This window comes from Myotis davidii, unplaced genomic scaffold (genome assembly GCF_000327345.1).
Source record: "Myotis davidii unplaced genomic scaffold, ASM32734v1 scaffold2798, whole genome shotgun sequence".
In the NCBI taxonomy this organism is placed as follows: Eukaryota; Metazoa; Chordata; class Mammalia; order Chiroptera; family Vespertilionidae; genus Myotis; species Myotis davidii.
Window position 1 is genome coordinate 193,594 of NW_006289553.1, and position 11,058 is coordinate 204,651.

The 11,058-nt window shown below is 58.8% G+C and overlaps 1 protein-coding gene across 2 annotated transcripts in view; it reads right to left on the reverse strand.

Annotated features, from left to right (window-relative positions):
* Window positions 1-42: 42 nt before the first annotated feature.
* The window catches only part of TRAF3 (TNF receptor associated factor 3), a 28,959-nt gene continuing 17,943 nt past the window's right edge, over window positions 43-11,058 (reverse strand). Inside the window, exons 8-11 of one of the 2 annotated variants that reach the window (XM_015562799.1) lie at window positions 10,542-10,682; window positions 5,657-5,831; window positions 3,109-4,967; window positions 43-2,941 (exon numbers count right to left, since the gene is read on the reverse strand). In XM_015562799.1, the coding sequence (XP_015418285.1) occupies window positions 4,396-4,967; window positions 5,657-5,831; window positions 10,542-10,682 (888 nt within the window). In that variant the 3' untranslated portion in view covers window positions 43-2,941; window positions 3,109-4,395. Of the gene's footprint in view, window positions 2,942-3,108; window positions 4,968-5,656; window positions 5,832-10,541; window positions 10,683-11,058 lie in introns of those variants that run through there. The other variant, XM_015562800.1, reaches the window with a different exon arrangement.

Here is an 11,058-nt window from a genome sequence, read left to right on the forward strand (position 1 = left end):
CCACTCCCCACACCTGCGAGAGAGGGCGATGGAGAAACGGAGTCCTTGGTCAGGTTTATTTGCCTCTAATGACAGTTTAGCATTTCAGGTTTGCATTCTATACTCGTACAAACTTCAGTATTAGCATCAGGAACACAAAGACATTGCAAGACCTCCAAACACAAATAAATACCAAATAAAACCACACACAATATACAGTAAACAAAAATAGAAAACATGATAATGCTATGAGAAAACCAGGCATGGTACGAACTCATATGATTATTGCTGAGCAATAACTCACACGGTCCTTGGTTGTTGTTTTCTTAGAAGAGCAGGAACACACGGACGCGAGCCACTGGTCGTCACACTCACGTGCAGTCAGGACGCCCTCACGGCGCGCGGCACCGGACGCGGTTTGTAAAACAGGCAGATTAAATACAGTCAAATAAGAGATGGGCCTTCTTTGGTCTTTGTTTGGGGCAAGAACTGAAGAGTGAGCCACCGGAGAAAGGACGTGACTGAAAGCGCCTCCCGCCCGTGCGCGTGGGCTCGCACGCTCCCTTGGTCAGCGATGCGCCCACAGAGAACTCGCGGGGGAACCTTGGGAATCGTGCGCTGCTGTGTTTACCAAGGGGGGCATCGCGCTTGCTGCTGAAGGTCATCCTGCTTGTCTACGGGGACTGAGTTATAAACCACCGACCGCGGCAGCAGGGGCGGTGCAGCCCGGACGCCCACCTTGTCCCTGTGCGAGTTCACACGACATGGACACGGCGGCAGCGGAGAATGAAATGCAAGCACAGCTCAGCGCCCCCCAGGGCAGCGGCGATGCTCCCAGGATGCCTCTGGGCCTTGCCCCCGCCCCCGCCCCTGCCCACCAACCGGCTGGGCTCCCAGGTGACAACCAGCGCTGCCCGGAGAGACAGGAGCGACCAGGTCACCTGCCCACCCTGGCACCTCCACCAGCCTCCCCGGGCCTGGACCTGGCAGCCACATTCCACTTCGGAGAAACCACAACTACCAGATGGGCCAACAGCAGACAGAGCCGTGGTCCTGGCTGAGAAGTGGCTTTGGGTGGCAGACCCCCGTCACCAGCGCTCACATATGCAGACGGGCCCCTGGGACCCGCTCACCTCTGCAGCCCCATAGAGGTCAGCTCTGCCCAGCCCTCAGCACAGAGGGGCGCTTTGGGGCAAGGCTGGAGCTCCCGCCCGGCCCGCCCTGGGGCGACAGCAGAGATGCCGGGGCTGGATTGTCTGTGACGGGCACAGAAAAGCGCGGGCCTCACTCCGTTTGTTGCTGGAGAGGCTGTGGGCCTGGACCCCGGGGTGCGAGGCGTGGGGGGTCCTGCCTATCTCCCCACATCCTCTGACCGGACCATGGAATGACCCACCTGGGGACTCAGCTGTTTAAGGGTCTGTCCAGACCCTTCTGCCGACGATGCCCCTCGGCTACAGGTTGCTGGGCCGGCCATGGGGGACCCTGACACCGCCCAGAATGAGCGGGCACTGCTGCTGATGGGACACGGGCCCCGACCCCGGGCAGCTGAGGACCCTCGAGACAGGCAGGTGTTCCCTGTGGTCCCAAGGGGGGCCACAGGTTCAGGGAAGCCTTGGGGCGTTCGCTCTGCTGTGACGGGGGCTGGGGCAGCAGAAGGGCCTGGGGCGGGGGGGAACGCAGGGAGGCAGCTTTCCCGCCACAGCCCTGAGGTCACGGGGCAGGAAGGAGCCGCGGGGCCAAGAGCTTCCCGTGCTCCAGCTGTTCCCACGTGGGAGGCCGCGGAGCTGGGCACTGGGGCCCTGACAGCAGTCGTTATGATGCCCCCACGATGCCCCTCAGGTCCTCGGTAGTGAACGCACACCGAGCTGCGCCCGGGGTTGGCACTACCCTCTCCTCCGACAGGTCTGAGAACCTCCATCCCAGCTGTGCTGTCACTGTGGCCTCTGGAAATGGGAAAACCTGCTCCTAAAAAAGGCCCAGGAAGGGGCTCCAGCCGGACAGACCCTCAGGGACACGGCCCAGGCCCCACACGGCGGCTTGTGCGGGACGGAGGCTGCAGGGAAGCCGAGAGCGCGGGCTTCTCTGAGGTACGGACCGTCCGTGGGAAACCTGCACTCTCGGGTCGAGGGGAACGTGCACCTGTCACAGCGTGTCTGATGCCCTCTCGTCGCCAGGAAGGGGAAGGGCCTCGAGGAGCAGAGCCAGGCGGCGGCCCCCAGCATACGCAGGGGAGATGGCACAGCAGTGGCCACAGGCCCCCACCCCCAGTGCCACAGAGGGACGCTCCCGCCACGTCCTCTGGGCTCCCTGGAGGTGGGGGCCGTGGTCTCCCCGCCCCCCAGGCACGCCTCCCCTTCCCCCGCAGTGGTGCTTCCCAGCAGCCACCCCACAGCCTCCCCCCGGAGGAGGGAACGGGATGGTTTTGTTTTTCTTTCTGGCCGGACCGAGTGGTGCTTATTCTCAATTTGTTAGTAAAGTGGAAGTCGCAGGAGGTCCCGCTGGTAACCCTGGCCTGGAGCCGCCTGAGGCCAGGCAGGAGGTCCTTCCTCTGGGAGTGGGGACGCCCCCCGAACTGACTGCCTCACCTCACAGCGTCCTGGGAGTGGGAGAAGACGAGACTGAGCATTTGAACTGGGGCCTGGCAGGTGCTCGGAACCCAAGAGGTCACTTACGGACGCGGCATGTGCGAGGGGAGGGCGCTTCCAGCAGGCACGGGGCGAAGGCACACCCAGCGGACAGCAGCACCAGAGACACGGCGGCCCGGCCCCAGCCCAGCCGCCCGCAGCCGTGGAGCCGGGCAGGCAGTCTGAGCGCCGGCTGGTCGCGGGGGTGGCTTTCGGATAAGCGGCCGCAGGCGGTGGGTCGCGCTGGTTGGGCCTGGGAAGCACCCGTCACGTGTAGCACCCGTCAGTTAGCACCCGTGGAGCGTGCTGCATAGCGGAGGGGAGGCAGGGCTCGGCTTCTAATCACAGTTGGACCATTGAGAGAAGGTAAACAGTGAGTTGAGAAAATGCCGGTGGGGCGGGCGCAGGCCAGGCCCAGGGGCCCCCAGGCCACCCTCCCGAGGGCAGTGGTCGCGGTATCTGGAATGCTCGAGGCCCACGCCTGTGCCCAGACCGGGTGGCTCACCTTTGGGCCTAGAGATTTGGGGTCTGTGATAATCAGGGGTAACTGAGCAGTGGGGCCCCCAAAGCCGAGATGGAGCTGGCTGCCCCCAGCAGGGGCAGAGCTGCCTGGGCCGGTGAGACAGCGAGTGGTCGTGGAGGCTGGCCGCACGGTCACGCCCTAGAATCAGAGCACACAGAGCTTGGGTCGGGAAGCAGCGTGCAGCGTAAGGCACAGGTACAGTATGCCGCCACCTCTACGCAAAGATGTCACTTCCGGAGGCCGGAACAGAATGCAGCAGTATGACAGAATGGAGGGACACCGGCCGTGGCCACCTGCAGCACCCGTCACCCGCCCACCCGGCGCTGGCCAGGGTCGGCGCTGTCGGCGAGCGAGACCGTCGGAACTCGTGGGCACAATTTAAAGCCTGCAGGACTTTGTTCAGAACTTCGAAGTTCAACTAATGCCCTATTTTAGGGTGAAAACAATTATAAATCTGAAATGATGCACAGCATCCATGAGCAATTTCCTTTCGTAATAATTTGAAGTAGTGTCATTGACTACGACAGATATTGAAGGTTTACATTTCTAACGAGAAATAACACAGATTGAATATTCTCTTTCCTATCACAAGTGATAACCAGTGTTGGATAGTTTACATTTTCTTCCAAGAAATATAAGTCTATCAACGTTTTAAAATAAAATGTCTGCAGTAACCATTATCTTAGAACTTTAAATTAAAAAATGATTCTGAATTTAGAGACTTCCAGAAAAGACCGCGGTGACTTCAGGGTCTTCTGACAAACAAATCATTAAAACAGAGACCAGGTGAGGCCTTAAAAATAGACAATATGCTGTATTTGAAACAAGATTGCACTCTGGAGCTTTAGAACGAATATATCAGAACTGCATTATTATTTCATAAACTCTTCTTTATGTAACATGCTGACATGTCCAGCTAGCCCAGGCGTGTGTGCATGTGGTGGGTGTGTCTTTTGTGTGTTCAAGTTTCAGGAAGAAAACTCATGGTTCTTTTCGGAGCCGGTGTGTCTTCCGCCTTAATGGATGAGACCTTTAAAAATGGAAATGAACCTCCTCCGACAGCAGTGTTCCTCGCCGCAGGATAAAGAATTCTTCAGTGAAGTGTTGCTAGTCTATGGAAAGCGTCCCGCTGGCTCCTCCCGCCGGCCCGGCCGCGCCGCCTTCTGCACTTCCTGCTCCACGGGGTCCGTGCTGAGCGCGAGGGCCCGGGTGGAGTCAGCAATTCCCACCCCGAGGAGTTGCCTTCTGCTCAACCCGCCCCCGTGGCTGTCAGGGGTCAGGCAGGTCCGAGGTATCCACTATGACTTTAATAAAAATGGTGTCGTCTTTGATGTACGTGCCGTTCTCCAGCACCGTCTGCGCCACGAACACGGGGCAGCCGGAGGCGATGTTCATCTCCCCGCTGGGCTTCTTGAAGCTGCTGCTGTTGGGGTCCGGCTTGAACGCGTCCCCCAAGTGGCGCCGCGAGGAGCCCTGGTCCATGAGCATGAGCGTCACCTTCTGCCTGAAGGGCCAGGGAAGCAGCGCGTCGTACTCCCCGCGCATGATGACGAAGAAGAGCGACAGGTGCGTGCCCTTGCCCATGCCGTCCCCGTTCAGGTAGACCCGGGCGCACATCTTGTAGCCGAAGTAGCCGGTGTAGAAGGGCTGGCTGTACAGGGACAGCGTCTTCCCCATCACCGCCTCCTGCTTCCGCCGCTTGTAGTCGCGGATCTTCCAGATGAGCACGCCGTTGTAGCTGGCGGTCTCCAGCACCTGGAAGCGCAGGTCCATGTCGGCCAGGCGGATGTCATGGACGCTCAGCATCTGGTCGTGCCGGCTCAGCTGGGACTCCAGCAGGCCTGGCGGGCGGACAGAGCGGACAGAGGGGAGGGTGTCAGCGGGTCAGAAAGGGAGAGGCCGACCCTCACCAGTGTCTGCACTAAACACAGAAACCACCGAGGGTCCTGGCGGTGGAGGGCGAACGACACGCAGCTGACCTGACGCGGGCCCACACACCCAGGTGACAGCTGCTGAGATCACCAGCCTGGGGTCCCCGGGCACCTCTGCAGCATCCACCACGGGGAGCCGCTGGGGGCAGGGAGGGCGCCCCTGTCCTTCCAGCCCATCTTCGGGGTCATCTGTGCCCCGAGTTCCAGTGGCTCCTCTCCCACCTCACGTCCTCGTGCAGCTCAGTCCAACCCCGCGTTCCTCTCACCACCAGGCTTTTCCCGCAAACACCGAACATTCACTCAGCCCCGAGCCACAGGCCCAGAACCGCCAGCTGACACACGTGGGCGTCAAGAGCACCGCCTGGCAGGCCCTGCCCTCCACCTGCACCCCCCACTGGCCTCGCATGGACGGGGCGAGTCCGTGGGACCCGTTTCTTTCAGCCAAAGATGCCTCAGCAGGAGGCCTGCCGCCGGGGCACACGCTGCACCTGTAACAGACGTCCGGCCCCAGGTGCCAAGGGGACCGCCTACCCCCCAAGTTTGAGCCGCAACCCACACTAGGGCCCCTCAGATATGCACTGCCCGCCGCCCGCGCTCACCTGTGTTGCGGGCTGCCTGCCCTGAGCTTTTGTCCACGCTCTCCAGCTCGGTCACCCGGTTCTGCAGGGACTCCACGCTGCTCTTCATGCTGTCTGCTTCCTCCCAGTTCTGCCGGAAGGGGCGGATCTCCTTGTCGAGCTCTTTCAGTTTCTCTGCTTGGCTGTCGATTACTCGCTTCCAAACCAAAGGCATCAAAAGGACAAACACAGTTAGCGCTCTCCGGAGACGCCGCGCCACCACTGAGAGGCGGGGTAGGAGCGGAGCGGCCAGCTCAGGGCCAGGGCAGCCCCGCACCTGCCCCTGCACACAGGCCTCTCGTGAATCTCAGGAGACACGAGGGATGAGGGTCCACGCTCCCAGAGGGAACCGAGCTCAGCACAGGGTCTCACCCGCCGATGGCAGGGCAGGCAGCCCGCGTCCCTCTGTCCTGGGGGGGGTCTCAGGTTGATGGCTTGCAGGACACCACTGGCCTTGTCGGAAGGCCTGTCCCGAAAGGCACTCGAGCCATCAGCGGGGGCCTCCTCCCTGGCTGCCTGGGCCCAGGGCTGAGGGAACGGAGCCCTGGCGGGGGTGGGGTGGGGGGGTGAGGGGATGCCCTCCGCCGCTGCTACCTGCTCCACATCCCACGGCCTCCAGGCCACAGAAACCACACTGCTGGCCCACACGTGCTATTGACAGCGAGGCCTGGCTTTACGCTATTTTAACTTTAAAAATATTTTTATTGATTTTAGAGAGGAAGGGAGAAAGAGAGAGAATCATTTATTGGCTGCCTCCTGCACACCCCACACTGGGGATCAAGCCCACCCCTCGGGCCTGTGCCCTGACTAGGAACCGAACTGTGACCTCCTAGTCCATAGGTCAATGCTCAACCGCTGAGCCACGAGGGCCGGGCTCTGCTATTTTAATTTAGATAATTCAGAAAACCTTTCCTCCCAGAAACACAGACCATTTACATCTCTCCAGGGACTGGAGGAACGAGACCTGCACTCCAGGTAAGGACTGGCATGCCCGCTGCCCAGACCAGCCGGGACCTAAAGGGTTTTCACTTCTAAAAAGAATGTGCATTTGTGACATACAGCTCCTGGAGGCTGGGCAAGGCGCCCCATTAAACTGGGGGGGGGGGGGCAAATTCACTTCCCCTTTTGAAAGCCTATTTTTAAACACGTGAGTTTCAGCACCTCTGGGGGCTGTTACTAACCACGCAGGAATGAACATGGCTTACTTTTTTGGGGCAAAAGCAGTGTTACTCTTCCTCTTCTTTCCAAGAAAGCCTGGCATGGGCTCATGTTTAAAAAGGAAAGACGATTCCGCCTCCTATGCCCGTCACTTGTTTTACTCTAAGGCGGGGGCTGTGGGCATTCCCTTGGCCCCCGAGTCTGCTTTTGGGGCACAGCCCTCTTCACACTAGTGAGCCCCATACCTGAGGCGCCTGTGAGGTGACAGGCGGGGCTCCCAGGGACTGTAAAGGAGGCCTGTAGTGATCGGCGGTCGTGAGTGACGCCGAGGGAGCCAGGAGCCTGGCCCAAGACACGCCCCGCACGCATGTCTCGTGGAGCCTCCTGCACTCCCCACCCCCAGGGAGGGGCCTGGGACAGCGGCCTGTGGGCGTGTGGTCACCTCAAGGACAGAGCTGTGGTGTCTGAACAATGAGCTCCCGTACGGACAGCAAGGCCCGGCTCTGGAACGCGGGCACGCTCACGGGCATCTGGGTACACAGACAAGGCTCAACCCAGTTCTGTAGGAGGCTGCACGCAGCAAGGGAAACCGCCCTTTCAAATGACCGTCATCGGTCCGAGCAGCACTGCCTGAAGCAGAGGCCGGGCCAGGCCGAGCGATCGCTGAAAAGCCCGCGAGGGTGGCTTCACTCCCGAGGAGCAGGCTCCACCTGGCAGCTGCAGTTCCCAGGAGAACAGATCTCAGGCGCAGGCGTGGGGCTTTCAGGAAAACGCATTCGGGAGCCGAGATAAACTGCGGCCGCACACACACCACGTGGGCACCCTGCAGCGCACCAGCCCCTTCCTCGCGCACGGGCACGTCCGAGCCAGCAGCTGGGCCTCTCTGTCACCGCACACGCCTGTCCCAGACCCGCCACTGCCAGAGCCTGGGTCCTCCCAGACCCTCCTGACAGCGGGACCTGGCCTCACAGAATAGCCAGGCTGCCTTTCTAATGACGGAAAAGGTTCTTTAAAACGTCCGATATTAAGCTGACACACTCTTCACTTCCACCTGAGTCGTCTGTCTGCATCCCTGTCCGTGGGAACCCTCTGCTCAGAGGCGCTGCCGCTGCGTCCGGGACTTCAGGGCCCACTGGAGGGTCAGAGCACCGGGTGGGTCCGGTGCATGGGGCTGTGGGACAGCGAGAGGGTGGGGTCCGCCAGGCTTCCTGGAGGAGGCGGCATTGACACCTGAGGTGTCTGAGGAGGAGCCAGAGCCAGGAAAAAAGTGGGGGAGAAGACCCATTTCTCCGCGCTGTAGACACACGGGTGACAGAGTGGCCGGTCATATAAGTATTTCTGGCCACAGCACAGCATCTAAGACAAACTTCTCCGGGCAGCTGGGGCGGGGCGGGGGCTGTCTGAGCCGAGGAAGGAAGTAACGGCAGGTGTGTGCGCGCCGGGCTCGGCTGGAGAGGGGCCTGCAGGACAGCAGAGGAGGCGCCTGGCTGACAGACACATCTGGCGCGCAGCCCGTGGGGCTCAGAAGACTCGCGTCTACTGAGACAGACAGATTTTCTCTCCTCCAGCGCGCGTTGGAACCTCCCAGCAGGGTCAGCGATCAGCTGCACTCCGCTCCTGGCTGGATGCCACGTGACCCTGCGGGGAGCCGAGGTCAAGCCGGCTGGAGCCCCATTTAAATCGCCTGTCCCCAGGTCCTCTCTCCGGAGGACACCAGCGAGCCCCTCCACATTAGTGCGCGGCGGCCGCTGTGGCTTCACCTCACCATCCCGCAGCCTGGCTTCGGCCTTCCTTAGCCCTCATGGGTTTATTCAGTCACAGCAGCTTTAAATATAACTCACACGCAGTGGAATGATTAAGCTCTTCAGAAAAGGACATTAAATTCCAACTTTCTCACCGAAAGAGGAAGTGAATGCAGAGAGAATCCGGAGGTTTCCGGTGAGGGCGACTATGACCTCATCATCAGATTCCAACGTCTTGGTTCACTTGAACCCACTACCTCTCCATGTTTCCTACGCTGTTGGTATTTTTTTTTTAAAATATATCCTATTGATTTTTTACAGAGAGGAAAGGAGAGGGATAGAGAGTCAGAAACATCGATGAGAGAGAAACATTGATCAGCTGCCTCCTGCACACCCCCCACTGGGGATGTGCCCGCAACCAAGGTACATGCCCTTGACTGGAATCGAACCCGGGACCCTTCAGTCTGCAGACCGACGCTCTATCCACCAAGCCAAACCAGCCAGGGCACTGTTGGTATTTTTAACCGGTGTAACTTCCTTAGCCTCTCCATGCGCCCCTGAGCCCCAAGTCAAACAGAGCAGGTTCACGACAAATGGCTCATCCTGCGCCCCAGGCGGGTGAGGGCCCTGGTCAGGTGTATCAATGGTTAGAGCATTGGCCTGTGCACAGGAGGGTCTTGGGTTAGATACCCGGGTCAAGGGTATGTACCTGGCTTGCAGGTTCGATCCCCAGCCCAGGTCAGGGCACATGTGGGAGACAACCAATTAATGTGTTTCTCTCACATCGATGTTTCTATCTCTCTTTTCCCACCCCCCCCACTCTCCCTAAAAATCAATGGGAAAATATCCTCGGGTGAGGATTAAAAAAAAAACAAAGTCTCTTTAAAGCAATGTTAAATAGTTCTAAAAAGGATTATAAAAAAAAAAAACCAATATATTCTTCATCCTCCTAAAAATATGGTGAAGATTAAAAAACAACAATAACACAAAAATCACCACCAGGGACGTCCTGCAGGAGGCGTGCTGTTGGTTTACGACGCTGTACCTTTTGGCTACTCAGCGCTAACGACCTGTACCTTTCTTAACACAACCTAGCATTTCAGCGTTTTTCCTCATCCCTGGACATGCACAAAGTCCAGACGAATGAAGCTCTTAACGAATCCCTGTGCTGCGCCTGAAGGCAGGCTGACCAGCCTCCAGGGCTGAAGCAGGCGGAGAGGCATTCCCGGAGGCGGGGAAGCACCCAAGCAGAGCCCGGAGGAGCCATCTGGCCGCGCCCCGGGGTGTCTATGACGCACGCACAGCACGAGCAAGCGCTGTGCCGGCAGCAGCCACCATGACGATACACCGACAAGGGCCTCGGAGACCGAGCTGGCAGCAGGCGGGGACCATCCTCTCACCAGGCCCAGCCACACGCCTGCCTCTGCCCAGGCAGCGAAGGGCCAGTGCTGTTGGCTCTGGACCAGGGGTGGGCAAACTTTTTGACTCAAGGGCCACAATGGGTTCTTAAACTGGACCGGAGGCCGGAACAAAAGCATGGATGGAGTGTTTGTGTGAACTGATATAAATTCAAAGTAAACATCATTACATAAAAGGGTATGGTCTTTTTTTTTTTTTAGTTTTATTCATTTCAAACGGGCCGAATCCAGCCCGCGGGCCATAGTTTGCCCATGGCTGCTCTGGACCCAAGGGGACTTGGGTGAGGAGCCGAGAATCACTGGGAAATTTGGAACAAGAGAGCTTGCCTTCACTTCACCATGGGAAATGAAACTTTACACATAACCACCGATGAACACGAAATCCTCAAAATTAAAAGGGCTAATTTTTAAATCACGGGCTGTGAGTCTTGCTGCACACACGGTGGGTCAAAGGCAGAGAGAGGGATGGTGTTGCTCCTGGGAAAGGAGGGAGGAGCCCTGTCCTGGGTCCGCCCGGCACCCTCCGTCCGGCCAGGCGATGCCTCTTACCTGTAAGTGCAGTATTTTGGATTCGTTATTTCGCAGCATTTCCTTTTGTCTCTCGATCTCGATCTCGAAGCTGCATATCTGGTTGTGCAGGCTCTGTATGCTCTTGTTTTTCTCCACACTTTCATTCTGCAGCAGGGACACCTGAAAGGGAACGCTGCCGTTAAGCGAACAAAATACGGTTCAACGTTAACGAGTGAGCATCCGGCTTTCGGAAGGCAGGCCTGCGGGCTCCCTGGGAGGTTCCGGGAAGCACCCTTCACCCGGGACCGCGCAGGGCGATGCCCGTGGATTTCAGGACGAGTGGGACGCTCTCTGAAGGTTTTGCTGGAAATTAATGGAGAGGCTTTCAGACTCCGGCTGGGAAACACACATACATGACCCACTCGCCCTGCATGTGCGTGTGCGCCTGAAAAGCAGGCATCACAGGCTGCGCTTGTCCTCACACTGGGCCCCCTCTTTCACTCCGTCTGCTGTAAATAATGTGGTCACAACCCGCTGCGTGACCTCGCACCCGCCA